The following is a 27,711-nucleotide window of genomic DNA, read 5'->3' on the forward strand; positions in this document are numbered from 1 at the left end:
CTGTAACCACGGTTGTTAGGAGCTGGCTCTATTTTGTTGCATGGAAAATGACCACCTACCGGTATGTTTTAAGACTTTGTGAACAATCCTAATTCAGTCATTTTTTTTTTAAATCTTCAAATCATCTTTTTATCATAATTTATTTTCTGTTCTTGCATCTATTTAAAAAATGAATCAGTCATGTTTTCATGTTTTTTCTACAATTCCTCACATGTAAGGAACTGTAAAACTATTGACTGTATATTCCGACTCAGTAGATATAACTTAGTGCAAAGACATTTAAAATCCTTTGATAATCATCACACTCTTATGCGAAACAATAGGGTGTTAACACGACTAAGGAATATCTTGCATCTCTTTAATATATATACGATGAACTGTTGACAGATTTGGATTTTGAAGATAATACCACAAAATCTGATAAACCAAAAGATTCAGATAGAGAAATATTTCTGTATAGTTAAGAGAATATGATGGAATGGATCTTCCATAAAAGGCCTTTATTTCATTATTTTAAAATTTGAATTTGCAATTTTGTTGCTAAATCTTAATTTCTAATCGATGCTTTTTAAATGAGCATGCTTGTTTAACCAGTCCAGGTACAGAGAATGTACGGAATCAGTCAGTGGTAACTAAGAATAAAGCCCCCCGTTATCGTTTTTGACAGATAACCGATCAATCTAGAGATCCCCGTGGGTCTTTAGTAACTATTCACACTACACAAACACAAACGGACACTTTGTCTCTATCTCTGGCGGCGGGTAGGCCGTGCTTTTGGAGGATGAAGAAGTGATTTAGTTCAATATCATCAACATGATGATGGAAACGAAGACTCCGGATACAGCCAGGAGTTTCACGATTACATATACCCCCCGCGTGGCCAAAACCGGAGGGATCCTGGGTATGATGCTATATTTACTATACTTCTTTAACATTGTACAGTAAGGGATTACATCTGTCGCGGAGTATACATGTACATAATTTTATTTGAGCATATGCAGTATCAGTTTTCATTTTTTTTTCTTAAAAAATAAATAAATGGTAAAGAGAAAAAACTTTCAGAAGAAAAGTTAGGAAAGGAAATTCTTAATGTGATAAATTGTAATATAAAGGAAATCAAATGGAAATGGGTCTGGGGGTGGGGGGTACAGCAAGGTATATAGATTTTAGATTTTTTAAGTTTTTTTTTGTATGGTAATTATGAATCTAATGGAAGAATCAGTTTAACAGAAATTTGTCTTAGAGAGAGAGAGATAAAATGTTTCCTTTTGCTTGAATAAGAGGTGGAACATATCTTTGTCAATCAATGTTTATTCAGACATACAGATATTAGAATGTTTCTGATTGATGAAGACATTTTATGGGTTTTACAGAACTGATTACTTTTGTAAATAAATGAAATGAAACCTAAAATAAATGTAGATCTTATCTTTAGCTAGATACTTTGTTATATATATATTTTTTAAATGTAATGAATTTAATGTTGGCTTGGTGACATATTCTCTCTCTCTCTCTCTCTCTCAATATTCATTGTAAAGACATATACACCTAGAGTTGTACAGAATTGTTCTTTGCATATAAATATAGAAACTTTAAAAAAAGTATTTGTTTACTTTGCACTCGTACTGTGCCAAGCAACTTGACTTACTGACTTTAGGGAAGTCTCTGTACACACTTCTTCAGTTTACTGCCATGTTTCTAAGTACAATACAAAATACAAATACAGAATAAAATATTTCAGATGGTCAATTTCTGGAAGTGTTCTTGTCAACTTTCTTTTAAATGACAACCCTCGCACCCTGCGCCTTGTATTTATATTCAACATGGATATTTACGTGTATGTACATGAACGTCAAACCATTTGGAAGTAAATTAGGGGAATGTCCCAAAATTGATATATTCAAAGGCTTAGAATTATTACAATATCATGTGGATTAATATAATATCATGTGAATTACAAATTTAATACAATATTCTATGAATTATTAGTAATATCATGTAAATTTATACAATATCATACATGTACATGTAAATTAATACAATATCACGTGAATTACTAGTAAAAAAAAATAAACATAGAATAAGGATGACAAGAGGAACATTTCAGTTTCAATAATTTTCGTCATTGTCTGTATGGTGGAGTATTTTTGCTACATAAGACGTTGATTTCAGTGATATTCAGGCGCAACTGCACAAGGACACAAGGGAAAAAACTTTTAAATTAACTTAATTTGTTAGTATTGTATAGTATTTGTTAGTAGATATAAAAAAAATTTCTACTAGCAAACTGGGTTTCAAAGTTAAGTTTGCTACTCGATTTTAAAGAAAATTTCTCTTTTGAGATGAATTAAATATACTCAAACTTTACATGTATACTACTAACTAGTAATCAGTTGGATAAGAAAGGGGCTGTGAACCGTCTTTTATTAGTGTAGCGAAATACATGAGCGTATCAAACATCAACATGCAGTTGTGTCTGGTTTCTTGTATTTTGTGACTGAGAAAATAGTGAGAATATTTTCATAGAGCACCTGTCATTCTCCATGCAAGAAAAGACCACAAAGTTTTGATAAACAGAAATCACTGTTGCATACCTTTAGTGTGGAAAACACACGCAAAAAAAGTATTCAATTAATTCAACTTGATCTAATATAAGAATGCCTGAATTGATTAATAACTATATTTACTATAACTCCTTAGATTTCTAAATCAAAGGGCAGATCACTCAAACTGCTTAACCTTTGGAACTAGAATTCTTCAACGTGCAGGGTACAGAGGGTCCTTAACAAAAATCAGATTCTGCCCCAAAAGTAAATCCGACTCCTATAGGCTGTCTATGCTGTGGATATCTTTATATTTGTCAGAAAATTTCTTTTAATTCATGATATTTTATTAGTATTTTATTCTCCATATATAGCTCAGTTGTGCATTAGATGTGGAGGATACAGCGCATCTAACCATGACTACTGCATCCAGTGTGTAGAAAGTCTGAAAAAGACCTGTTGTCATAACGTGAGTAATACATTGTTTATACATTCACAGACTGTTTGATGTTGAAGTTTTTTTAAAAATTTAATTGTACAGGAAGAATAAATTATTATTATTTTTTTATTATGACGGTACATGTATATGAACTGTTTCAGAGACACTACGACATCAAGCGGAAACCAGAAAAAAAGAAAGAAATGAAGAAAGATGACAAAAGAGAACATAAAAGTACGGAAATTTATGAAAATTAAGGATTTTTGTGTGTAATAGTGATATCGTATGATGTTTACTTATGCTTGAGACACTTTGTACGTTGGTATGTTGTTATCTTATGATTAACGCTCCTATTGTTTTGGTATGATGTTTACATGATTTAGGCACCCTCTATGTTGGTATGATGTTTACATGATTTAGGCACCCTCTATGTTGGTATGATGTTTACATGATTTAGGCACCTTCTCTGTTGGTATGATGTTTACACAGGGATAAACATTAACTTTCAGATTTACTTGCCCTTCGGGCAAGTGATCTCAAAATCTGACTTGTCCGAATGCAAAACTTTGTTGCCCAAATATGGACAGAACTTCAGAAGATTTTTTTTTATTACTGTAAATGTTATGACAAGAAAAAATGTAACCAAATACACTATTGTCAATTTGGCAAGGTGAGGTACCTGAAAAAATTTCGATGCTGCGTTTGTACCTCCGTATTAATAAAATTCATATTTTTAAAAATTATTTTCGGTAGGATTCTTTTTTGAATCGTGATTTTCTGAGATAACTGTGAAACAACGCTGAAGGAAGATAGTTGCTACGTAACATACATCGTTCTTTACTTTGATCAGGATACATCGTGTTACACTTTACTTATATTCTGTAAGTGAATAAATTATCTAATTTCCAAATAAGTTAACATTTTAGATGTTAGACGAATAGCACATTTTCCAGGAGAAAAAAAACGAAATAACGAACCCGACTTTCAAATGAAAGGTATAATCCAGAAATTGCGACAAGGAATTCCGAATTCAAAAACAATATCAATCAGTCAGTTACCTGGCGGAAATCAAATCTTCAATTTATTGTTTTCTTTTATATAAATTAATGTAAACTAAATAAATATGTACATTTCTTTGAGAAAAAATCGCTTGCCCGATCGGACAGGTACGTCGTAAGACTCACTTGCCCGAACTGAGAATTTACTTGTCCCGGGCAATCGGACAACCGTTAATGTCGATCCCTGTTACATGATTTAGGCACCTTCTGCGTTGGTATGATGACTTTTGATATAGGCAACTTCTGGGGCGCGTTTTATAAGAGAACTTACAACTAAGACCAAAAAATTAGGTTGATTGTAAAATCTTGTAAAATGAATGATTCTGTTAAAAACTGCTTGCATATAAATATCTTTTTTAATTCTTTATGTAAAAGATTAAAGCCATTTTCAAATAAATGTAAATTAGAAAGTTATTCACAAAATTACATTTTGGTCTTAGTCGTAAGTTCTTTTGTAAAACGGGGCCCTTTGTTGTAAGATGTTTACATGATTTGGGCATCATCTGTGTTGGTATAAAGTTTATGCTTTTGGCACCTTCTGTGTTGGTATGATGTTTATGATTTTGGCATCTTCTGTGTTTGTATGATTACCACGGTACTTCTGATTTTAAGGCATCTTTTGTATTTGTATGCTGTTTACTTATGATTTGAGTACGGTCAGCACTGGTATGTGTTTATACTTATGATCTAGACAACTTCTGTGTTTGGTATGATGTTTACTTCAGAGTAGGCACCTTAGTATGATGTTTACCAATGACTAAGGCACCTTCTGAGAGGTACTAGTATATGCTATTAATTTATGATTTAAACACCTTCTGTATTGGAACTTAAGTCTTATCACTTAAGCACCTTCTGTGTTGATTTGAAGTTTACTCACTATTTAAGTACCCTCAGCGTTGATATGATGTTTATATATGATTTAGGCAATATCAATGTTGGTATGTATGTTTACATGATATAGGCACCTTCTGTAATGGTATGTTGTTTACGTATGATTTAGGCACTTTCTGTGTTGGTATGTTGTGCGCTATACGTTTTAACGATGATTTAGGCACCTTATGTGTTGGTCTGAAGGTTACATGATTTTAGGCATCTTCTGTGTTGGTATGATGTTTACGAGATTTAGGCACCTTCTGTGTTGGTATGATGTTTACGTGAGTTAGACATCTTCTGTGATGGTATGATGTTTACGTGATTTAGACACCTTCTGTGTTGGTATGATGTTTACGTGATTTAGACACCTTCTGTGTTGGTATGATGTTTACGTGATTTATATAGGCACCTTCTGTGCTGGTATGATTTTTTTTACATCTATGTTGGTATGGTGTTTGCATGATTTAGGCATCTTCTGTGTTGGTATGATGTTTATTCAGGATTTTGGCATCTTCTATGTTGGAATGATGTTTACATGAATTAGGCACCTTCTGTGTTGATATGATGGTTACATGAATTAGGCACCTTCTGTGTTAGTATGATGTTTATATATGATTTTAGGCACCTTCTGTGTTGGTATGATGTTTTTATATGATTTAGGCACCTTCTGTGTTGGTATGATGTTTACATGATTTAGGCACCATCTGTGTTGGTATGATGTTTACGTGATTTAGGCACCTTTTGTGTTGGTATGATGTATATATATATGATTTTAGACACCTTCTGTGTTGGTATGATGTTTTTATATGATTTAGTCACCTTCTGTGTTGGTATGATGTTTATATATGATTTTAGGCACCTTCTGTGTTGGTATGATGTTTTTATATGATTTAGGCACCTTCTGTGTTGGTATGATGTTTATATATGATTTTAGGCACCTTTTGTGTTGGTATGATGTATATATATATGATTTTAGACACCTTCTGTGTTGGTATGATATTTACTTATGATTTAGGCACCTTCTGTATTGGTTTGATGCTTTTCTCTGATTAAGGCACCTTCTGTGTTGGTATGATGATTACATGATTTAGGCACCTTCTATATTGGTATGATGCTTTTCTCTGATTTAGGCAGTTTTGTTGGTATGATCTTTACCTATATGGATTGGACATCTTCTGTTGATGTAATGTTTACTTACGATTTAGATACCTTCTGTATTGGTATATTTACTTACGATTTAGATACCTTCTGTTTTGGTATATTTACTTAAGATTTAGATATCTTCTGTATTGATATATTTACTTACGATTTAGATACCTTCTGTATTGGCATATTTACTTAAGATTTAGATACCTTCTGTTTTGGCATATTTACTTATGATTTAGATACCTTCTGTTTTGGCATATTTACGTATGATTTAGATACCTTCTGTATTGGCATATTTACTTAAGATTTAGATATCTTCTGTATTGATATATTTACTTAAGATTTAGATACCTTCTGTTTTGGCATATTTACGTATGATTTAGATACCTTCTGTTTTGGCATATTTACTTATGATTTAGATACCTTCTGTATCGGATGTAAGATGTCTGACGTAGGGACGGCGGGAACCCTATGTCTTATCTGCGTGGCCAAGAGGCGGGAAAAGGAGAGACAAAAGAATATACATAGATATGATTACAAGGACCATTATGTAAGTTTAATTCGTTATAAATAATTTTCAGTGTAAACTTTCCAAAGGACGACAAATCTCAAAATTTGTCAAATTCAATGAAACCATTTACTTAACTAATTATAATTTTCGTTTTTCATTCTCCCTCTGTAGATTAATTCTTGAATTCGTTGAGGTCACTAGCGTAAAGATTTTTTTTCTGTAAAAGGGTACACCCAATTTTTATATGCTGGTAAAGACCATTCTACAAAATATCTAAATGAAGTAAAAGAATTTAACACTTTGTACGCAACAATCAACGAGTTACCCAATTACAAAATTTTGTTTACCTTCGAATGTTGACCCCCACGAATTAAAATGATTCTACAGTAAAAATTTATACTTTTGATTGCAATTTTATTTATGATTTTATCTTACAAAGTAATTAAGATAATATTTAAAAAAAAAAAATTATAATTCAGTTTGGTTCAGGGGATCTCATCAAGGCCTACTCAGCACCCCCAAAGGACGATTCATGGAAGAAAGGTTAGCCATCTTTGTTTAAATCAAATAGTATGCTGAGAATGTTTAATTAAAACGTGTCTTTTTATTGTCAAACTGTTCACAGATTGGCGATGCAGGGTGTGCCTCCAGAGGGTACGACCAGAGAAAAAACCAACTTGTTACGGCTGTGAAATCAAACAGATGCTTTTAGCCAGGAGAAAGGTTGAAATTTAACTTATCAGATATAACTTTGAATAAATTTCTAACAAAAACGAATAACCACCCCACCCCTTGATGTTTTTGTTATAATATGTTCTACGCATATTTTTTACAATTATATTTCATACTTTTCTAAGAATATAGTAGACGTGGAGAAAGACTTAGATAAGTACAAACAAGAAGCTATTGGAGTCAAAGATGAATTTTTGTCGTCAGAGCCGAAGGATGGCGTCACCAAATGGGTAAGATTGCTTTCCTGATAAAGCTGTGATATTATTTCGGGGATCGGGTGGAAGTGGAAGGCTGGTTATTCTATTCTCTTTCAAGTTTACCTTTGCCAAAGACTAAAGTGATCTATCCAGTGTCAATGTGTTCTATAATTGTCTTTCATAAACTTGTCGGTTTCAACAGGGTCAGTTTCATCCCAATTGTTACGAAGCATCCTTAGTTAAAGGGGATTATACATATAGTCTTAGCTTTCAAATAAAGGGTGAAACATTTTTCGAGGAAGTAAGCTAGGAAATACTATTAGCTGAAATAGGGTCGGGTCAATTGAAAATCTCCTTAAAAATTTGAAAGCTTTCTTAATGAGTGAAGATCCAGTTGTTTTTTCCCAAATCAAAGCCCCCACCACCAAAGAAAGTACGAAACTGTATTTTCCCAATGTAGTATAGATGCAGTCTTGCATAAATTGTATATAGAGGCACAATTGTTGGGTTAAAAGTTTTACATGGGAATAACTATGAAAAAAATTCTTGAAGAATGTTCTTCACAAGACTGCAGATATATTTAGTATTTCGGTGTAGTATAGGTGTATAAAGTTTGTTCAAATAGTATGGACTTAGGCGAGATCATGATAGGGAATCTCATCATTTTAAAAAAATCTTTTAAAAAAGGGCAGGGTCACAGTAAGATGAAATCAGTACTTGCCTGTAGGAAGCATTTTCAGTCTTAGTTTTGTTTTTTGTTTTGTTTTGATTTTTTTTTGGGGGGGGGGGGGGGCTAATAGAAATTCTACACAAGCAAAAAGTTAAAAAGGGGGCACAACTACAAATTGGCTTTGTTTTCTAATGTATAGTATATACTGGCCACGTTATATTGAAAACGTGCAGGGGCTGGAAATTAACATCGTTTTCTATAGTGAGGTATATATTGTTAAAATAATTCGGGGGGGGGGGGGGGGGCACGGTCTACGGGCCTGTCAGTAGGGAAACATCCAATGTAGTCAAGATTAAAATTTTACATATTCTTATTTTCTTGTAGTGTAGATTCAACATTGTTCAAATCATTTCAAAATCTAAATATTTTCATGTGTGGATTCACATTCAAAACATTGTCTTGAACAAATATGCAAACCTCTGCCATAAGGCCACAATCTTGAAATCGAGCTTCAATATACTGTAAATTGAAATCAGTGACTTGATGGGTTTTTTTTAATATATACATTTGTCAGGCGAAAAAGGTGACTCGTATAATCTTTTTGGTCCATGAGCCTTTTGCTTACATTGGTTATCAATATTAATATTTCATATACAATTCAAAGGAAATGTCGTATGAAGTAAGAAAAAAGTCTTTGGAGGAAATAAAGAATTCAGTGGGTCGTCTAAATACCTCCAAAAAACAAGACGTAGACAAACAGAAAGAAGTAATGCAATATATTGATGGACTTATTACGGCATGCAAGATCCATGTAAGTTTCCCAAATCTGTTGCAGTTTTTATTTATTTTTCTATGTATTATTCATTACAACCTCAATATATACATTCTAAAAAGTCGTATTCAGAATTCTCTGTGCACTAATGGATGAACATGTATTACAGTTTGAGAGCAGAAAAGAAAAATCCCAGGAAGATCCACCAGCTACACAGACTGAGGATGGACAAAATCATACTGAACATTGAACTCTTCACAATGGAGTCTAGTTGTGATTGTCTCTTTTTTCTATGTTCATACTGTAGGCCTGTATTTAATCTATATAATGATGTTTGTACAAAAATGTTATATGAGTTTTATATTTTACATGGACATTTTCCTTAAGTGCACTTTTTGAAAATGTGCATCAAATAAAACAATTGGATTTGAATTTACTTATTTGTTCTAGATATACAGAAATTAAAAAAAATGAAAATTCTATATATCCTTGTTCTGTTGATTTCAAGAATGCACGAACAAACAAACAAAAAGATGTAGTTTATATTTTCTTTTAGGACTCCTTAGCCTTTTTCCCTGCATGCTTAATAAGGTCAGTAAATCATTAATGGTTCTCTAAAATACAAACGTTATTATAGTAGGACATTTTCTTCTCTGTCTGTAGATCATGGAACTCAAATGTATGATTACAAATTACAGTCGAAGTTTTAGTTTTATTCCCCATGTCCACACTAGACAGGGCTGCATTCATGTCATAACGACTGTAATAATGAGTGGGTTAGTTGAATTCTGCAGAAATTATCCAATAACGTATCCATTCCCGGGGAGGGAGGGGGTGTTCCATACCAACTAAAAAAATCTGTCGCAGAATATTTTTGACAGCCTAAACGGGATCTAACCAATGATTGGAAGAAGAGACGTGAGGAAACTTCTCACGGACTTTTCGTGGCGGGGGTCACCTTTTCTTGGGGGGGGGGGTACTACTTTACTATAGAAACTTGGCAAGTGAGATACTGGTCTAAATTTTTGACAAGAGAAAAAAGAAAGAAAGAAAGGAAAACTAACCAAACATGTAAATTCTATTCCGTTAATGGGGGGGGGGGGGTGTCAGATCAGAAAGTTCTCAAGACAATAAGCTGCTTTATTTCATTTACATGTATAATCTTGCTAACTTTACAATGGAGTCTTGTGTCCCGTGTGTGTGTGTGTGTGCGTGGGGGGGGGGGGATGTCAAAATCACAATCTGTATTCTACTTTATAAAGGGTATAGTCTCCTTTCCCTGTATTTCGCGTACTGCCATGTTGAAATGGAATCCTATTCCTATGAAAAGATTACTGTTTATGATATACATATTATGTGTTTACAATAATATTATATCTTTGACTAATTTGGCTCAAATTTAGGAAACCAACTTATGAAATGAAATCGCGGAACTGCAAATATAAAATTTATGCTTTAAGCACACAAATTCATGGAAAAAACTTAAACGATGCATAGGAGATCCTGTTTACTTCACAACCAGTCTTTATGCATATATCATTTCATTATTTCAATTATGAATGTATTTTTAATATTTTACAGAATTATTTATCCCCTTCACTAGATACGCGGCACCTTTAGACCTAGTCTAGTGGTGTTAAACTCCTCTCATATAAGTGATAGTGAATAACAAAACAGTGGTTAAATAAAAAAATTTATTACAAAAGCAAATTAAAAAAATATTAAAAATATACCCTGCATGCATAGCAACACCTCCAAATTTACACAGAAATAATAAATGCAATTACAACCGATAAAAAAAGGATTGATAAAATATAAAACTAACATTAAATAAATAAGCATATTCACCAATATACCCAATGTTTAAAATGAATTACTAGTACTCTATTCTGAAAGAAATCTATCCATTCACTAAGATCTCCAGTTTTATTCACCATTTAGCAGAAGAAAAAAACTGACATAAAAATACAGAAAAAATACCACATTATACAGTAATTATTAATATTCCTCCAAAAAATGCTACATGTATGTCACAACCTTCAAGTTAATCCAACCATACGGTATATCTCAACTAAATTCAGGATTTTACTTGGAATTCTTTAAAAATAGTGACCAACAAATTTTTTAAAAAGTAATAAAATATTTTACACTGCTTCCATCTTCGTAAATTGATGTAAAATTAGTTAATTTTGTTGTACATTTTTTTTTTTGCACTGAGCTCAGGATCTGGAGAGAGAGGGGAGTCTTACAACACAGTTGTGGTGGTGAATTTTAACAGAAAAAATGAAAAATATCTTATAATCTGTAAATATATCTATGACTATATCAGCAAAACTTAACAGAACTTTTCTATATCTGGGCATTAAAAAGTAGGCGTCTAAGACAGCTAAATTTGTGTTAAATTGTTATATGCACCATACACAAACATCACTAAAGACAATCAGATCTAGTACAACTCAGGAACAACAGAAACTTACATATACTGTTAGAAATAAATGGACGAAAGGTAAACTAAAATTATATATAAACTGTACTTAAAAAAATGAGTATTTTAAGATTCAAAGTACAAAAGAAGTACACATGAAAATATAAGATCTTTGGGATTATCAGAAACTGGCCAATTCTAACAGAAATGAAATACATGTACATCTTAAAATTCTTTTTAAAGTAACGTCTTGCATTAACTGTTTAACAATTAATTACACTGTACTATTACTTCATATTTTTGACAAGATGTGTACATACAATCATGTACTTCATAATCAGAAACAAATGACCACAATAAAAGATTTGTGTAGGATATACATGGATGGACAATGACGCAGCTCTGCAGTCAGTTTTTACCATGCTTGAGTATGCATTTGTCCTTGTCAACTGATCACAATAAAAGAATTAAAACACATCGTCTATTTCACTTGCTTCATAACTGCAACAAAAGAGCCATAGGTCACAATGCTCACCTGAGTAATTTAGCCTAGCTATTCCTCCTTAGATTTTAGAAAGATTGTTATTTTTTCTATAAAAAATTCTGACCCCATTTTCTTGTCTAAAAGGACTGACTCCACAAATGGGGATGCTTCATCATAGTCCCATGTAAAACTTTGTTCCCCTATTGTGGCCAAACCCTAATCCCCAGGAGCCATGATTTGAATAATTTAGGCTCTACATAATAATAGGAAGATTTTACATGAGGTTCATCTTTTCTCATCAAGTGGTTCTTGAGAAGATTTTTAAAGATTTTTTCCCCAATGTATTTTAATGTAAAACACTGATCCCCTATTGTGGCCCAATCTAGCCTCAGGGGTCACGATTTGAACAATTTTTAACTTAAACTACCTCACAAAGCTTTCAAGCAAGTTTCATATTTTCTAATCCAGTGGTTCTTGAGAGGAAGATTTTTAAAAGATTTTTTCCTATATATTTTAATGTAAACATTTGATCACTTATTGTGGCCCCACCCTACCCCAGGGTGGCTTAATTTGAAAAATTTAGAATCCACATGACCTCAGGAAGCTTTCACATAAGTTTCATCTTTTCTGGTCCAATTGGTCTTGAGAACAAGATTTTAAAAGATTTTTTTCCTATATATATTTCAAAGTAAAACTTTGATCCCCTCTTGTGGCCCCACCTTACCCCAGGGGCATGATTTGAACAATTTAAAATCTACACTACCCCGGAAAGCTTTCACATAAATTTCACCTTTCCTGGTTGTGTGTTCTTAAAAAGAGGATTTTTGAATGACCAACCCTGTTTTTACTTTCTCTTGATTATCTCCCCTTGGAAGGGAACTTGGTCCTTCATTTGCATAATGAAGAATCGATCCCCTTAAAGGATGCTTTGTGCCAAATTTGGCCAAAATTGGCCCAGTGGTTCTTGAGAAGAAGTAAAAAATGTGAAAAGTTTACAGACGGACAAATTCCAGACAACGGGTGAAGAGAAAACCTCACAAATTTTCAGCTAAAGTGAGATAAGAACTGTGGCCATGCAAACAAATTCTATCTAGTCTGCAGTTGTTATAAACAAATGGTATTCATTAATAGAACAATACAGGTACTGGTATTAATTATTGGTTTTCAAAATACATAGTGTATGCAAAAACTAATTTTTCTTGAAAAGGAAAAACTTTCTGGTCAGAGACTACAAAATTAATTCCATCACAATAGATTCTTCAATATTTTGTAATTATCTAATTTCATTGAACTTTGAAATAAAAAAGTACAGCTCAAAAAGACAAACCTTTACTCTAAACACTAGCTTTTGAGGGGGGGGGGGGGGGGGGGGGGGGGGATGATACAGCATGATAATTCTGATTACCTCAAATTAAGCCATCTTGTGCAGAACACATGGAGAATCTTTGGGGTTAGGGGACAGACTTAAGTCTGCTATAAAAGGGAAAGATATTTTTCCAATTTCTGAGAAGGTTAAGAAGTTTACCTTTTCTTGATCAGTAATAGATATCATTTAGACAAAGTGACTAAATGTATTTAGTACACACAACTATTATTATAATATGATTAGAGGTTAAAAAAATCTACTATTTACAGCAAAAATCATGCAGTACTAATAAACATGGTTAGACCAAACCAATACATGGATACAATTAAACAATACCTTAGGTAGTACAACTTTATAAAAGTCTAATCACTTGTATCAAATCATGGTTTTAGCAAAAAAACATAGTCCCTCTTATGAATTGTGCTGACTTTACCGGTATATCATATGTGGGTATAATAGTTGTAATATATTAGATATTTACTTAAAACCTGTTCAAAGCAAATACATAATGTACTGTAAAGGTGGTTATATCAAAAAGGTTAAAAGTTTGACAATATCTGTACATCAGAAAAATGGCAATGGTCTGCTAGTATTTAACAATGTTCTTTGAAAAAGTCAGGAAATTTGCTAAGTTGAAACTAAAAAAAAATATAACCTATTGTTTAAATTTGTCAACTTTTTCTGAAGTTGATCTTATGATTTTAAAACAGCTTGGACAATTATAACTTAAAATCTAATTTTGTCAACTTTTTTAAAGTTGACCTCATGATTTCAAAACAGCTTTGAATCCATTCCATATTTGAAAAAATACTCAACAACTGCATTTCAACAACACTAATTCAAATAATATATCATTCAATTGCAAAATCCTATATACAAGCACAAGGTCCTTGTGAAATGTTTATAAAAATATAAAATCCCTTTCTTTTAAATCATACAAATGTTTCTCTTTGACTTAATTTATCTTGCTCATAAGCAAAAAAAAATATACTTTCTATTTAATTTGAAATGAGTTAAGGCAAGGTTTCCCAATGAGCATTCATATTCAATATTAGGGGTAAAATTTGAAAATCTATATTTTCACTTACTGCAAAATCATTTTGGGGGGGGGGGGGGTTGTCAAATTCTTGTGATTTGGGAAAAATTATTAGTTCATAGAGTTTTAATTTTGTGGCTGAAGAAGCGTTCCCTTGATTTAAAATTTTAACATGTCCTGCACGACATGAATTTTTTCATTTCTTCATGAAAAAAAATGACATTTCAATTTTTTATTCCCATGAAAATTAGCGACTTCACAATAATTTTCCTTAAGTCATCATGGATGTTTGAATTTTGTCTAAACTGTGTAAATAATACCCCTTTGAAATATAAATTATTTTCTATGTCTTGAATTTCTGGCTTTGTAGAGATTGCAAATGTAGTGAAAAATTTACTCCTTGACCTTAATATATTTTTCCCCATACAGTACACAGCTTCCTCACCACTTCATTAAGCATAGGAAAGGTGCAAAACTAAAATGTTCTTTCATTTGACTTAACATTAGACATTACACAGCTAAAAGGTTCCTGCTTTGGGTGATCTTGATGACTAATTTTCCTGGTTTCTTCTCTCCATTTTTACCCCTCCCCACAAGTTCAAGAGACTGGATGTTGTCATTGAAATCAGCAGTACTTGTGAACACATGCTTTCCTAGGTACGAGTCTCTGATGACATTGCTATTCCAAATCTGTAAGAAGAAAACAACGTAGAGGGATGACAAAAACAAGCTATCTTCCTATTCACAATTCTTCATGAAGAATTCCACATAGGAATTATTTAAAAATTGATCCCAAATTTTAGCAATGGGTGAGCATAGTATCGGGGCTTCAAAAAGATACAGGATTTTAATTAAATATTCTATCAAATTTTTCTCCATCAAATATTGTAGCTGGTACAACCATAATTTCAGTCAGGTAAAAGTACCAGATACCAACACATTTTGAAAGGCCCGAAGTATCCTAACCATTTCAAAAGTGCAAAGAAAAATGCTGGCATATAGTGTACAGTACCTGAATCTTAATGGGTTTCCTCATATTTCTCCTGTAGAAAATAGCTGACTCATTCCACTCAGGATTTATTGTGTCATCTACAGTCCGAGTCCGAACTTTTTCTCTCTCGCATGATATAATGCAGTATGGATCAGCTCCTTGATAATAAAAATCAAAAATATATCCCCAAATAATTCATTTGATACACCCATTTCTCTTTCAACTTTCATATTATGTGTAAAAAGTCATTCATACACCTATTGACCCACATATTTCTGAAAAATACCTGAAGCCACATCCTGTCTCTCCAGCCCCTCTGCCTTTAGTATCTGGATCTGGGTCACAAGTCTCGCTCCACCTCCAAAACAGCAGCAACAGCAGTAATTCAGACATCCCTTTCCAGGCTTATCTAAAGTCAACTCCCTAAAGATTGGATAAAGCATATAAGAGATGTTTGCGAAACACCCCCCCCCCCCCCCCCCCCAATAATTGGAATTTTAGTCCAAGGGGCATAACTCTGTCAAAAATTGCTCGATTGTAGCCAAAACAGAACTTGACCTAGATATTTTTATGATAAATCTGTATACCAAATTTCATTTATGTGCAACCTCTGCGAAGAAAATGAACGGAACCTGTTGGTGGACCTACATGTACAGACAGACCAACCGACAGACAGCAGCAAAGCAATATGCCCTCCTTTCTTCGAAGGGGGACATAAAAATCACCTCAAAAGGGTTCAACTAAAAAGTTGCTTGTAAACACTTCATAATTCATACAAGAGAAGCAAAGTTGTAACCTTTGTTTCATTAGAATCCATGAATATAAAATGCCTAAAATTTGATATATAGAGTTAAACAGGATATTTTTTTCATATTATGATATTATGACCAATTTTTAATGTACTGCTTTATACATGTATTTTGTTACATTCCTAATGAACCCATTTTTTCGGATCAAAATGTCAAAGATCATCAAAGATAACATTTTTTCTGCTTTTCTGCTATAACCAAAGGTTTTGGTTGAATATCTTTTATGTTGACTCAATGAATCAATGAATCTGAAACTCGATCAGAATTAAGAGAAGTCATGTTCTGGAGTGTAAAAAGCACCCAAATGTGCAATAGACACAGAATTTGCTTACATGTTGGTAATCAACCTAGACAAACACAATGTGTCTTGTAGTGCAAACCTTATGACAAAACCTAACAGATTCCGGTTTATTCTAGAAAATAAACTACTTTTCTTTACATCAACAATTATTTTTATCTGTAGATTTAATTGCTTACAATTTTTTTTTGTCTCGGACAACAATTTTGTGCATAAACTGACTTTGATTGCTTTATCTTTTGTTTGGAACTCATCTTGGGGTAGATTTTCATTAACTTTCATCAAGATACAATTTGAAATACAGTATGAGAGAGTTTTTTTACTCCTTCCAAAAGAAAATGAAAATGTGAAAAGTTTACAGATGGATAGATGAACAGACCACAAAATGTGATCAGAAAAGTTCCCGAGTTTTCGCCTCAGGTGAGCTGAACATACAATGATTGTCTATTAGGTTATTTTCTCCCCATCATTCTATGCTACTTAGAATAAAAAAAATTTGTTATACCAAGCTTTTTAAAAATGGCTTACTTACTGGAAATTATTGGCTGAACTAGAGTACATCCTAAAGAGGAACTCCCCCTCAATATTTGGGTCAAATGTGCAGATGATAGCCACATAGCGCCCTGCTTTGAGGGCTGGCTGTAGAAATATTGACCTGCTGTTTTTGAAGGCACTGGATTCCATAAAAGTCTGCTTGGTGTGATTATGAATCCTGCATCTTCTATTTTTCTCAACCTAGAATATTTAATAATGAGTTGTGAAAGTTGATTGCTACATGCACCATACAACACACAACCTGTTTTCCATAGAGAAAATTTTTCTCTTGTTTATAGCAATGGTAATTGTATAAGAACAGTACTGTAATTCTCTTAAACAGCAAGCCTCATTTGATGTACCAAAAAAGTCTTTTTTCAACAATGCCCCACCTAACAACAAAATATCAAACACAATTTTACTATGCATGACCACACAATCAAATGAGGTCACTGTAATCTACTTTTACCATCAAAACACACTAACCCCAAATTACAAATATTAACTCATGTTTGATGATTCCAGACTTAAAAACTGTGCATGATACAAACACATAAACGCTAATAGAATGATGGACAAACACAAGGCTTGCTGTTCTTATAAGAAGAGTTTAAAAGATTTTCTTTATATATTCCTTTGTGAATCTTTAACCACAACTGTGGCTTTATCCTTGCCACAGGGAAATCATAATCATAATCTTCATTACATGCTTTTATAACAATTTGATTTATCCTGAACTCATCTTTTTCTTTCTATATTTTCTATGTAACACTTGGACATGTGTATTGAAGTCCAATTATATTTGGGGACCATATTCATGATTTAAATAGATCCGATTCTTCACTTCATGGATTGTTTGAATATCAATATTATTAATGCAAGACTAATTTTGGTCTGCCTATTTCTGAGATATTTAAAGATATACTCTTATATCATCCTATGGAAAATTTTGACCCCTAAGTGTGATCCAACCTGGTCTTAAAAGCACTGATTTGAATTTGAATCAAAATTCAATAGGAACTAGTATTAATTGTAACGGGGACCGTTACAGATGTTCCCCAAACGCTCCCCAACTTCCTTTTGGTGTCTTATTCCCTGTAAGCCTCATTAAATAAGGCAATCAAGTATATTGGGTTTTTTTTACGCATTACACACGCGCGCACAGGCATGCATGTACAAAATGACCATGTCAACTTGTCTACACTTTTAATACATCTTTATATTCAAATTTCATTAAAAGAAAAAAAAATTCGGCTATATTAAGTATATCTGTCATTTTACGCATTGCATGAGCGCGCACGTGCATGCATGTCCACGATGACCGTGTCATCTCGTCAACACTATAAATATATCTACATATTTCGGGTATCAATTCATTTCATCAAAAAGTATAAAAGTTACAGCTATATCAAGTATATTGGTCATTTTAGCATTGCATGCGCGCGCACGTGCATGCCTATGCATGTTGACAATGTCGACTTGTCTACATTTATAATATGTCTATATATTCTGAGTATCAAAGCATAACATCAAAAAATGTAAAAGTTATGGCTATATCAAGTATATTGGTGATTTTACTCATTGCACGCGCACGCACGTGCATGCAAATGCATGCATGTGCGCGCTGATCATGTCATCTCGTCTACACTTCTAATTTATACTTATATTCTGAGTTTCAAAGCAATTCATCTAAAAATATACAAGTTAAGTCTATATCATTCGTATAGGTTATTTCAATCATTGCGCATGTGCACACGTGCATGAATGTGCATTTTGACCATGTCGTCTTGTCTACACTATTAATATATCCTGATATCCTGAGTATCAAAGCATTTCATCAAAAGAGTTGAAAGTTATGGCTATATCAAGTATATTTGTCATTTTACTCATTGCACGCGCACGCGCGTGCACACACGTGCATGCATGTGTGCGCTGATCAAGTCTTCTTGTCTACACTTCTAATATATATTTATATTCTGAGTGTCAAAGCAATTCATCAAAAAATATACAAGTTAAGTCTATATCAATTGTATTGGTTATTTTAATCAATGCGCATGCGCGCACGTGCATGCATGTGCATTCTGACCATGTCATCTTGTCTACACTATTAATATATTCTTATATTCTGAGTATCAAAGTATTTCATCAAAAGATATAAAAGTTATGGCAATATCAAGTATATTAGTCATTTTACTCATTGCACGCGCACGCACGTGCATGCACGTGCGTGCAAAATGACCTTCGTTCCGCAAATCTACATTACATTCCTATTAACCCTAAAAAGGTTTCAACTCAATCGGATGTATAGTTTCGGAGATCACTCACGGACAAAAAAGTACCCAGGAAGAAAAATAATAATAATAATAACTAGACTCTTGTTGCCATGGCAACAAAAAGGTCTTCCGTTCCTATATGATACCGTTTGCATTGTTTTTTTATGTAGAAAAACGTGTACAGTATGTAATAATTAAGTTGTAAAGAATCTAAAATTTGTCCTTTCGGTACTTGCAGTTCATTGATTTTTACTGCAAAAATGAATGTATTTGTTGTCCTTTTATATGAAATTGTATGCATGTTTTTATTCATTAGTAGAAGCGTATTTAAACTATTTTTAAATTTAAAAGTTAAATTGGGGGGGGGGGAGATCTAGAAAACAACCTGTCAGTTCTTACAGTACTTTGATTTTCACTACTAAAATGAAACTATCCACCATCCTTATATATACACATAATAAATTATAAAACATGGAGTGTGGAATTGAATTTTGCATTTAGAGAAGCATCTATATGTAAGTCAAAGTAAAAAAAACAATACTTAATATCTTTTCAGTCCTTACGGTACTTTGATTTTTATTGGCTAATGAAAATAGCTTCCATAGGTAACTTATTGTATGCATTGATTTTTATGTATAGAAAAACATGCCTGTTTATACTACACTGTAGTTAGAAAAAATTGGGTATCTAAAACAGTCCTCTCAGTACTTCAGGTACTTTGATATTTACTGCAATTAAATGTAGTCTTCATTCTTATATATGATACTGTATGTATTGATTTTTGTAAGCAGAGAAACATGTAAACATAACCTTCATGTAAGTTAAAGTAAGAAATGCCCTTTCAGTACTTTCAGTACTTTGATTTTTTAAACCAAAACGAAAGAAGCTGAAATCTACAAAACGTGTTATCTGATTTCAAAACAAATCATATATTTGGCACTTATGGACCTATCTCTATTATGCCTAAAGATATCTTCAAAATATATTTAAAAACAAAAAAGTCGAAAAATGACTGAAACACAAATTCACTTCCGGTTCAGACAGGAAGTTCCAGACACAAACGAAAATCACGTAGAAACAAAGAGAATGTCATGATCTATTATTCCTGTAAGTTTCACATCTTTACCTCAAACTGCTTTTGAGAAAAACACCGGACAAAAGTACATTTTAAAATTTGAAATTCGGTCATAACTTCGGACCGGAAGTGAATTTTTCAAAAAACGGAATTTTATATAAACTTCACATATTAACCTATTATCCTGTAAAAAATTGTGAAAATCTATCGAAACATCTCTGAGTAATCGCGCTCACAAAATTTGGGAGGAATAATAATAATAATAACTAGACTCTTGTTGCCATGGCAACAAAAAAGTCTTCCGTTCTACTAAATTTGTAAGAATTTGCTTTTTTCTGTGTAAAAAACATACATATCATATTTACTGTGAAAGAAATAAATAACTGGAGGAAAGTCCTTTCAGTACTTAAGGTACTTTGATTTTCATGATCAATCTTGTATAATGCATTTGGCACCTATGAGATATTTACGTATATCATAGAGCAAGGATAATTAGCATTTAAAAAAAATGTTTGCAATCAATTCTAAGACAAACAAACAGACGAACGAACACCGTACTATCATAAACTTTACTGTGTATATGTTCTGGCATAATTGTGATGGTGTTATAAAAAAATATAATGAATTAAGTTAGTATCAAATTAAACGTAAAGTCACTGAGTTTTGAATATAATATAATATTAAGATTTGACAGCATACCTATAAGAAAGATTATTCAATTACAGTAATTATTCAGCAATCGATTGATTGATTGATTGACTATTCATCTTCTTCTCTTAGAATCATTTGGCCCATTTATCACACTGGTCAAATCCTCACATTATATGACAAGAAAAGAAAAACATTTAGCGTATTAGATAATCAAACGCTCTCGTGTTATGATCAATCCATTCTATTCATGTGAATGATATGTAGAATTCAAACGTATGCTGGAGATGCCCGTTTTCATACTTGTATTAAATGTTTAGTCAGTAACACGTCTTTCCGATGATGGCAAATTCACAGCTAATTAATTACCTATTTAAAATTCTAATATAAGCCTCGTATTGCACCACCGAAACACTAAATCTGTGTCAGAGTCAAGTGATTTTAGTGCGTTACTGTTGGGACCCACTTTCTTTGAAACAGGTCAAAGTGTTAACAATGAGTAGGTTGTTTGCTTAGTTCATTAAAATTTCTAATTAAATTTTTCTTGGTCATCCTTCCAAAGTTTAAATAAAAGTGATGCACCAACTACGGGTGTATATATGATAAATTCTCAAATTTGCTTTTTTTGTTTGTTTGTTTGTTCTTTAACGTCCCTCTCGAGAATTTATCACTCACATGGAGACGCCAGCACTCGCCGGTGGAGACTGCAAATTTTTGTCCTATACTTTGGCACTTATCGCCATTGATCAGTGAGGAATCTTTTTTGTGCCAACACCTTCTGCGACACGGGACCTCGATTTAAAGGATCCAAAGGACCGGTCTCCACGTCCCACAATCGAAGTTTATAATACCGAGATATTTTATTTATTTTATTTTATTTTTTCACAAGTTTGTTGCATTGGATTTACTTAAAGATCATACTTCAAGATCATTTCGAACTCAGGCTATTTTATTGCAGTGCAGACAGCGCGGGTGATCTTGATTGACAGGTCAACACACGTGCACTTCGTGTGATACTTTTTAAGCAGAAAAATATACAGAATGTGACCATGACTGACTATGAAATCAGAAAACATTTAATAAAGAATGGGTGTGACTGATATAGAACTAATTTTTGGTCTATGTAAATAGATAGGAGGATCGGGATTAAGAGGGAATCTATCTCTCCCTCTCTCTCTCTCAGACGTAAATTGAACATTTCATAATGACAAATCTACCATTATAGAATATGAAATTCTGTATACATGTAAATGGTAATTATATTCACATGTTCCAGATTTAAATCTAAAACGAATATATAATTCAAATGCCTAGCTGCACGAACGTCTCCAAATATTAATCAAGACGGGGGGTGGGGGGGGGGGGGAGCTTCAAAGGAATTAGATAGTTGCATTATAAATTTATGAATTATAAGGAAAAGTACGGACGTCAGTTGCATGTACATAATTATATATCATTACATAAAATTGTGTTCATTCAGGTACATGTATATACTTATCCCACATATCAACAGGACCTGTGCAATTTTTTTATCATGTTTTTTTTTTCTCAAAAGAAACATACAGAGTAGCATTATTTCACACAGAATCGCATTTTCACAATTTTTTTTTTTATCTCTGGAGTATTTGACAAGAATCCAAGAATCGCCTTTTCACATCTTTTATAACTCCTTTGGTATATAGAATATAGATCATGTGACATAAATAATTTAACTTTTTATCAAAAATACATGTAATAACCAAATCTAATCTACATGTATATACTGATTTTCTTTCTTTTAAGTGACAAATATCAATTTATTTCCAAAGGCTTTAATACAGTCTGTATTACAAATTTCTATCGCTCAGTTCCTTTTTAAGTGTACGTAATATTTTTTAATATCGAAAATAAAACTCGGAAATCGGGATAATTTCGCATTCAAATCATAGAGAATAATAAATCGTCTGCATTATAGAAGGCTTAGTAACTATCTTATTCCGAACTTACTATACGAGATAGATAAATTGCATGCCTGTCCATCACTATAAATGTATATTCAGTGCTTATAATATATTTACTTGAATTACATACCTAGCAGATATAGTAATTTTTTTTTTTTACATATATTCATGTGTAAATCAATTAACTGTCAATTCAGACTTACACTACACTGGCAACTTCAAACTTTACATGCACTGGAAGCGGTAACCAACGTACTCTTAAATTTTGAAGAGTGAATATAGAACGTCTAAATATTTTGATATGGAGAGTGTATATGTCCCTGACGTCATCGATACTATTTCCGCCTTTATCTCGAAAGTTCTATTCTCACTTACAAGTCAGAGTTATCTTTCTTTGCCCATTGTCTACACACTAGGTAAATAGGGAAAATGACGGTACCGAAAATCTGCAAAATGTGGAATCTGATTTCAAAACAAATTATATATTTAGTATTTGTAGAATAACCTCTGTTATACATAATAATATCTTGAAAAAATATTAAAAAACAAAAAAGTTGAAAATTGACCAAACACAAGTTCACTTCCGGTTCGGACAGGAAGTACCGGAAACACACGAAAACAACTTCGAAACAAAGAGAATGTCATGATCTAATACCCCTGTTAATTTCACATCTTTACCTCAAACCGTTTCCGAGAAAAATTCCGGACAAAAGTCCATTTAAAAACTGGAAACTCGGCCGTAACTTCGGACCGGAAGTGAATTTTTCAAAAAGCGGAATTTTATATAAACTTCATATATCAGCCTACTATCATGTGAAAAATTGTGAAAATCTATCCAACCATCTCTGAGTAATCGCGCTCACAAAATTTGGGAGGAATAATAATAATAATAATAATAACTAGACTCTTGTTGCCATGGCAACAAAAAAGTCTTCCGTTCTTCTAAATCTGTAAGAATTTGCTTTTTTTCTGTGTAAAAAACATACATATCATATTTACTGTGAAAGAAAAAAATAACTGGAAAAAAGTCCTTTCAGTACTTAAGGTACTTTGATTTTCATTATCAATCTTGTATAATACATTTGGCACCTATAAGAGATAAACGTATATCATTAGCAATTTAAAAAAAAAATTGTATGTAATCATTTCTAAGACAAACAAACAGACGAACGAACACCGTACTATCATAAACTTCATTGTGTGTATATTTTAACATAATTGTGATGGTGTTATAAAAAAATATAATGAATTAAGTTAGTATCACACTAAACGTAAAGTCACTGAATTTTGTAAAGTTATAATATCAAGATTTGACAGCATACCTATAAGACAGATTATTCATTTACAGCAATTCTTCAGCAATCGATTGATTGATTGATTGATTATACGTATGTTGTTTAACGTCCCTCTCCAGAATTTTTGAATTTTTCACTCACATGGAGACGCCACCACTCGCCGGTGGAGACTGCAAATTTTTGTCCTATACTTTGGCACTTATCGCAATTGAGCAGTGGGGAATCTTTTTTATGCCAGCACCTTCTGCGACAAGGGACCTCGATTTATACGATCTCATCCAAAGGACCGGTCTCCACGTCCCACAATCGAAGTTCATAATACCGAGATATTTTATTTTTTATTTTATTCTAATTTTTTTTTACAAGTTTGTTGCATCAGATTTACTTAAAGATCGTACTTCAAGATCATTTCAAACTCAGGCTACTTAATTGCATTGCATACAGCGTCAAGTGATTTTGATTGACAGGTCAACACACGTGCACTTCGTGTGATACTTTTTAAGCTGAAAAATATACAGGATGTGACCATGACTGACTATGAAATCAGAAAACATTTAATAAAGAATGGGTGTGACCGATATAGAACTAATTTTTGGTCTATGTAAATGGATAGGAGGATCGGGATTAAGAGGGAATCTCTCTCTCTCCCCTCTCTCTCTCTCTTTCTCTCTCTCAGACGTAAATTGAACATTTCATAATGACAAATCTACCATTATAGAATATGAAATTCTGTATACATGTAAATGGTAATTATATTCACATGTTCCAGATTTAAATCTAAAACGAATATATAATTCAAATGCCTAGCTGCACGAACGTCTCCAAATATTAATCAAGACGGGGGGGGGGGGGGGAGGGGAGGAGGCTTCAATGGAATTAGATAGTTTTATGTTTTATGAATTATAAGGAAAAGTACGGACGTCAGTTGCATGTACATAATTATATATCATTGCATAAAACTGTGTTCATTCAGGTATACTTATCCCACATATCAAGAGACCTGTGCAATTTTTTTATCATGTTTTTTTTTTTCAAAAGAAACATATAGCGTACCATTATTTCACACAGAATCGCGTTTTCACATATTTTTTTTTAACTCTGAGTATTTCACAAGAATCCAAGAATCGTCTTTTCACATCTTTTATAATTCCTTGGGTATATAGAGTATAGATCATGTGTCATAAATAATTTAACTTTTTATCAAATATAAATGTAATAACCAAATCTAATCTATAGATTGATTTTCTTTCTTTTAAGTGGCAGATATCAATTTATTTATAAAGGCTTTCATGGGCGGATACAGGATTTGTGATTTGGGGGGGGGGGGGGGGCGTGGATAACTTTGTTCAGGCAGGGGGTCTGGGGGCCGCCTTAAGGCCCCCAGTGGGGGCCGAGGGGGCGAAGCCCCCGGAAGCTCCTGGGTTTTCGTGTATTTTAAGAGTAAAACCAGGCACAATAATAGGGGTATTGGTTAGTTTATATGTACCAAAGTTTGGCATTATTAATACTAGTCATATCGTACTTTGAATAGAGGGGGCTCAGGGGGCGAAGCCCCCGGAAGCTCATGGGTTTTCGTGTATTTTAAGAGAAAACCCAGGCACAAAAATAGCGGTATTGGTTTGTTATATACCAAAGTATGGCATTATTGATATTAGTCATATCATACTTTGAAAATTTTAGGGGGGGGGGGGGCGTGCGCCCCCCACGCCCCCCCCCCCTTAAATCCGCCAGTGGCTTTAAAACAGTACTGTATTACTGTAACAATTTTCTATCGCTCAATTCCTTTTTGAGTGTATGTAATATTTTTTAATATCGAAAATAAAACTCGGAAATCGGGATAATTTCGCATTCAAATCATAGAGAATAATAATTCGTCTACATTATAGAAGGCTTATAACTATCGTATTCTGAACTTACTATACGAGATAGATAGAATTGCATGCCTGTCCATCACTATAAATGTATATTCAGTGCTTATAATATATTTACTTGAATTAGGTACCTAGCATATATATTAATTTTTTTTTAGATATATTCATGTGTAAATCAATTAACTGTCAATACAGACTTACACTACACTGGCAACTTTAAACTATTCATGCACTGGAAGCGGTAACCAACGTAGTCTTACATTTAGAAGAGTGGATATGGAACGTCTAAACATTTTTGATATGGAGAGTGTATATGTCTCTGACGTCATCGATTCTATTTCCGCCTTTATCTCGAAAGTTCTATTCTCACTTACAAGTCAGAGTTATCTTTCTTTGCCCATTGTATACACACTATAGGTAAATAGGGAAAATGACGGTACCTAATATCTAGAAAATGCGAAACCCAATTTTAAAACAAATTATATATTTAGTATTTGTAGAATAACTTCTGTTATACATAATAATATCTTGAAAAAATATTAAAAAACAAAAAAGTTGAAAATTGACCAAACACAAGTTCACTTCCGTTTCGGACAGGAAGTATCGGAAACACACGAAAACAACTTCGAAACAAAGAGAATGTCATGATCTAATACTCCTGTAAATTTCACATCTTTACCTCAAACCGTTTCCGAGAAAAACGCCGGACAAAAGTCCATTTTCAAATTTAAAATTCGGCCGTAACGTCGGACCGGAAGTGAATTTTTCAAAAAACGGAATTTTATATAAACTTCATATATCAGCCTACTGTCATGTGAAAAATTGTGAAAATCTATCTAACCATCTCTGAGTAATCGCGCTCACAAAATTTGGGAGGAATAATAATAATAATAATAATAATAAAAAGAAACAATACAATCACTATAAGTCTTCCGTTGTGAACGGAAGACTTAATAACTAGACTCTTGTTGCCATGGCAACAAAAAAGTCTTCCGTTCTTCTAAATCTGTAAGAATTTGCTTTTTTTTCTGTGTAAAAAACATACATATCATAATTACTGTGAAAGAAAAAAATAACTGGAAAAAAGTCCTTTCAGTACTTAAGGTACCTTGATTTTCATTATCAATCTTGTATAATACATTTGGCTCCTATAAGAGATAAACGTATATCATTAGCAATTTAAAAAAAAATTGTTTGCAATCATTTCTAAGACAAACAAACAGACGAACGAACACCGTACTATCATAAACTGCATTGTGTGTATATTTTAGCATAATTGTGATGGTGTTATAAAATAAATGTAATGAATTAAGTTAGTATCACACTAAACGTAAAGTCACTGAGTTTTGTAAAGTTATAATATCAAGATTTGACAGCATACCTATTCAATTACAGTAATTCTTCAGCAATCGATTGATTGATTGATTGATTATACGTATGTTGTTTAACGTCCCTCTCCAGAATTTTTCACTCACATGGAGACGCCACCACTCGCCGGTGGAAACTGCAAATTTTAGTCCTATACTTTGGCACTTATCGCAATTGAGCAGTGGGGAATCTTTTTTATGCCAGCACCTTCTGCGACAAGGGACCTCGATTTATACGATCTCATCCAAAGGACCGGTCTCCACGTCCCACAATCGAAGTTCATAATACCGAGATATTTTATTTTTTATTTTATTCTACTTTTTTCACAAGTTTGTTGCAGCAGATTTACTTAAAGAT

General features: G+C 32.9%; 2 protein-coding genes across 2 annotated transcripts in view; one reads left to right on the forward strand and one right to left on the reverse strand.

Moving 5' to 3' along the window:
- Positions 1-788: 788 nt before the first annotated feature.
- LOC133201190 (uncharacterized) lies at positions 789-9,354 on the forward strand. Its single transcript, XM_061336979.1, has 9 exons — positions 789-901; positions 2,918-3,012; positions 3,144-3,216; positions 6,479-6,609; positions 7,050-7,113; positions 7,196-7,293; positions 7,428-7,532; positions 8,834-8,980; positions 9,111-9,354. Exons 1-9 carry the CDS (start codon positions 814-816, stop codon positions 9,189-9,191), a joined length of 882 nt encoding a protein of 293 aa, XP_061192963.1. The 5' UTR covers positions 789-813; the 3' UTR covers positions 9,192-9,354.
- A 1,267-nt stretch (positions 9,355-10,621) lies between these two features.
- Positions 10,622-27,711, reverse strand: part of LOC133201189 (calpain-5-like) — a 48,682-nt gene continuing 31,592 nt past the window's right edge. The window contains exons 10-13 of the mRNA XM_061336978.1: positions 16,883-17,085; positions 15,530-15,666; positions 15,265-15,401; positions 10,622-14,942 (exon numbers count right to left, since the gene is read on the reverse strand). Of these exons, the coding sequence (XP_061192962.1) occupies positions 14,763-14,942; positions 15,265-15,401; positions 15,530-15,666; positions 16,883-17,085 (657 nt within the window). The 3' untranslated portion in view covers positions 10,622-14,762. The remainder of the gene's footprint in view (positions 14,943-15,264; positions 15,402-15,529; positions 15,667-16,882; positions 17,086-27,711) is intronic.

This window comes from Saccostrea echinata, unplaced genomic scaffold (assembly GCF_033153115.1).
Source record: "Saccostrea echinata isolate AGI-Se365-2 ecotype Australia unplaced genomic scaffold, CSIRO_AGI_Sech_v1 ptg000042l, whole genome shotgun sequence".
NCBI classification, from domain to species: Eukaryota; Metazoa; Mollusca; class Bivalvia; order Ostreida; family Ostreidae; genus Saccostrea; species Saccostrea echinata.

Coding starts and splice junctions, on each gene's coding strand:
- LOC133201190 (XM_061336979.1), top strand. CDS start 814: ATGATGATGGAAACGAAGACTCCGGATACAGCCAGGAGTTTCACGATT. Junction 3,013..3,143: donor AAAAGACCTGTTGTCATAAC/GTGAGTAATACA, acceptor GAACTGTTTCAG/AGACACTACGACATCAAGCG. Junction 7,114..7,195: donor GGACGATTCATGGAAGAAAG/GTTAGCCATCTT, acceptor AACTGTTCACAG/ATTGGCGATGCAGGGTGTGC.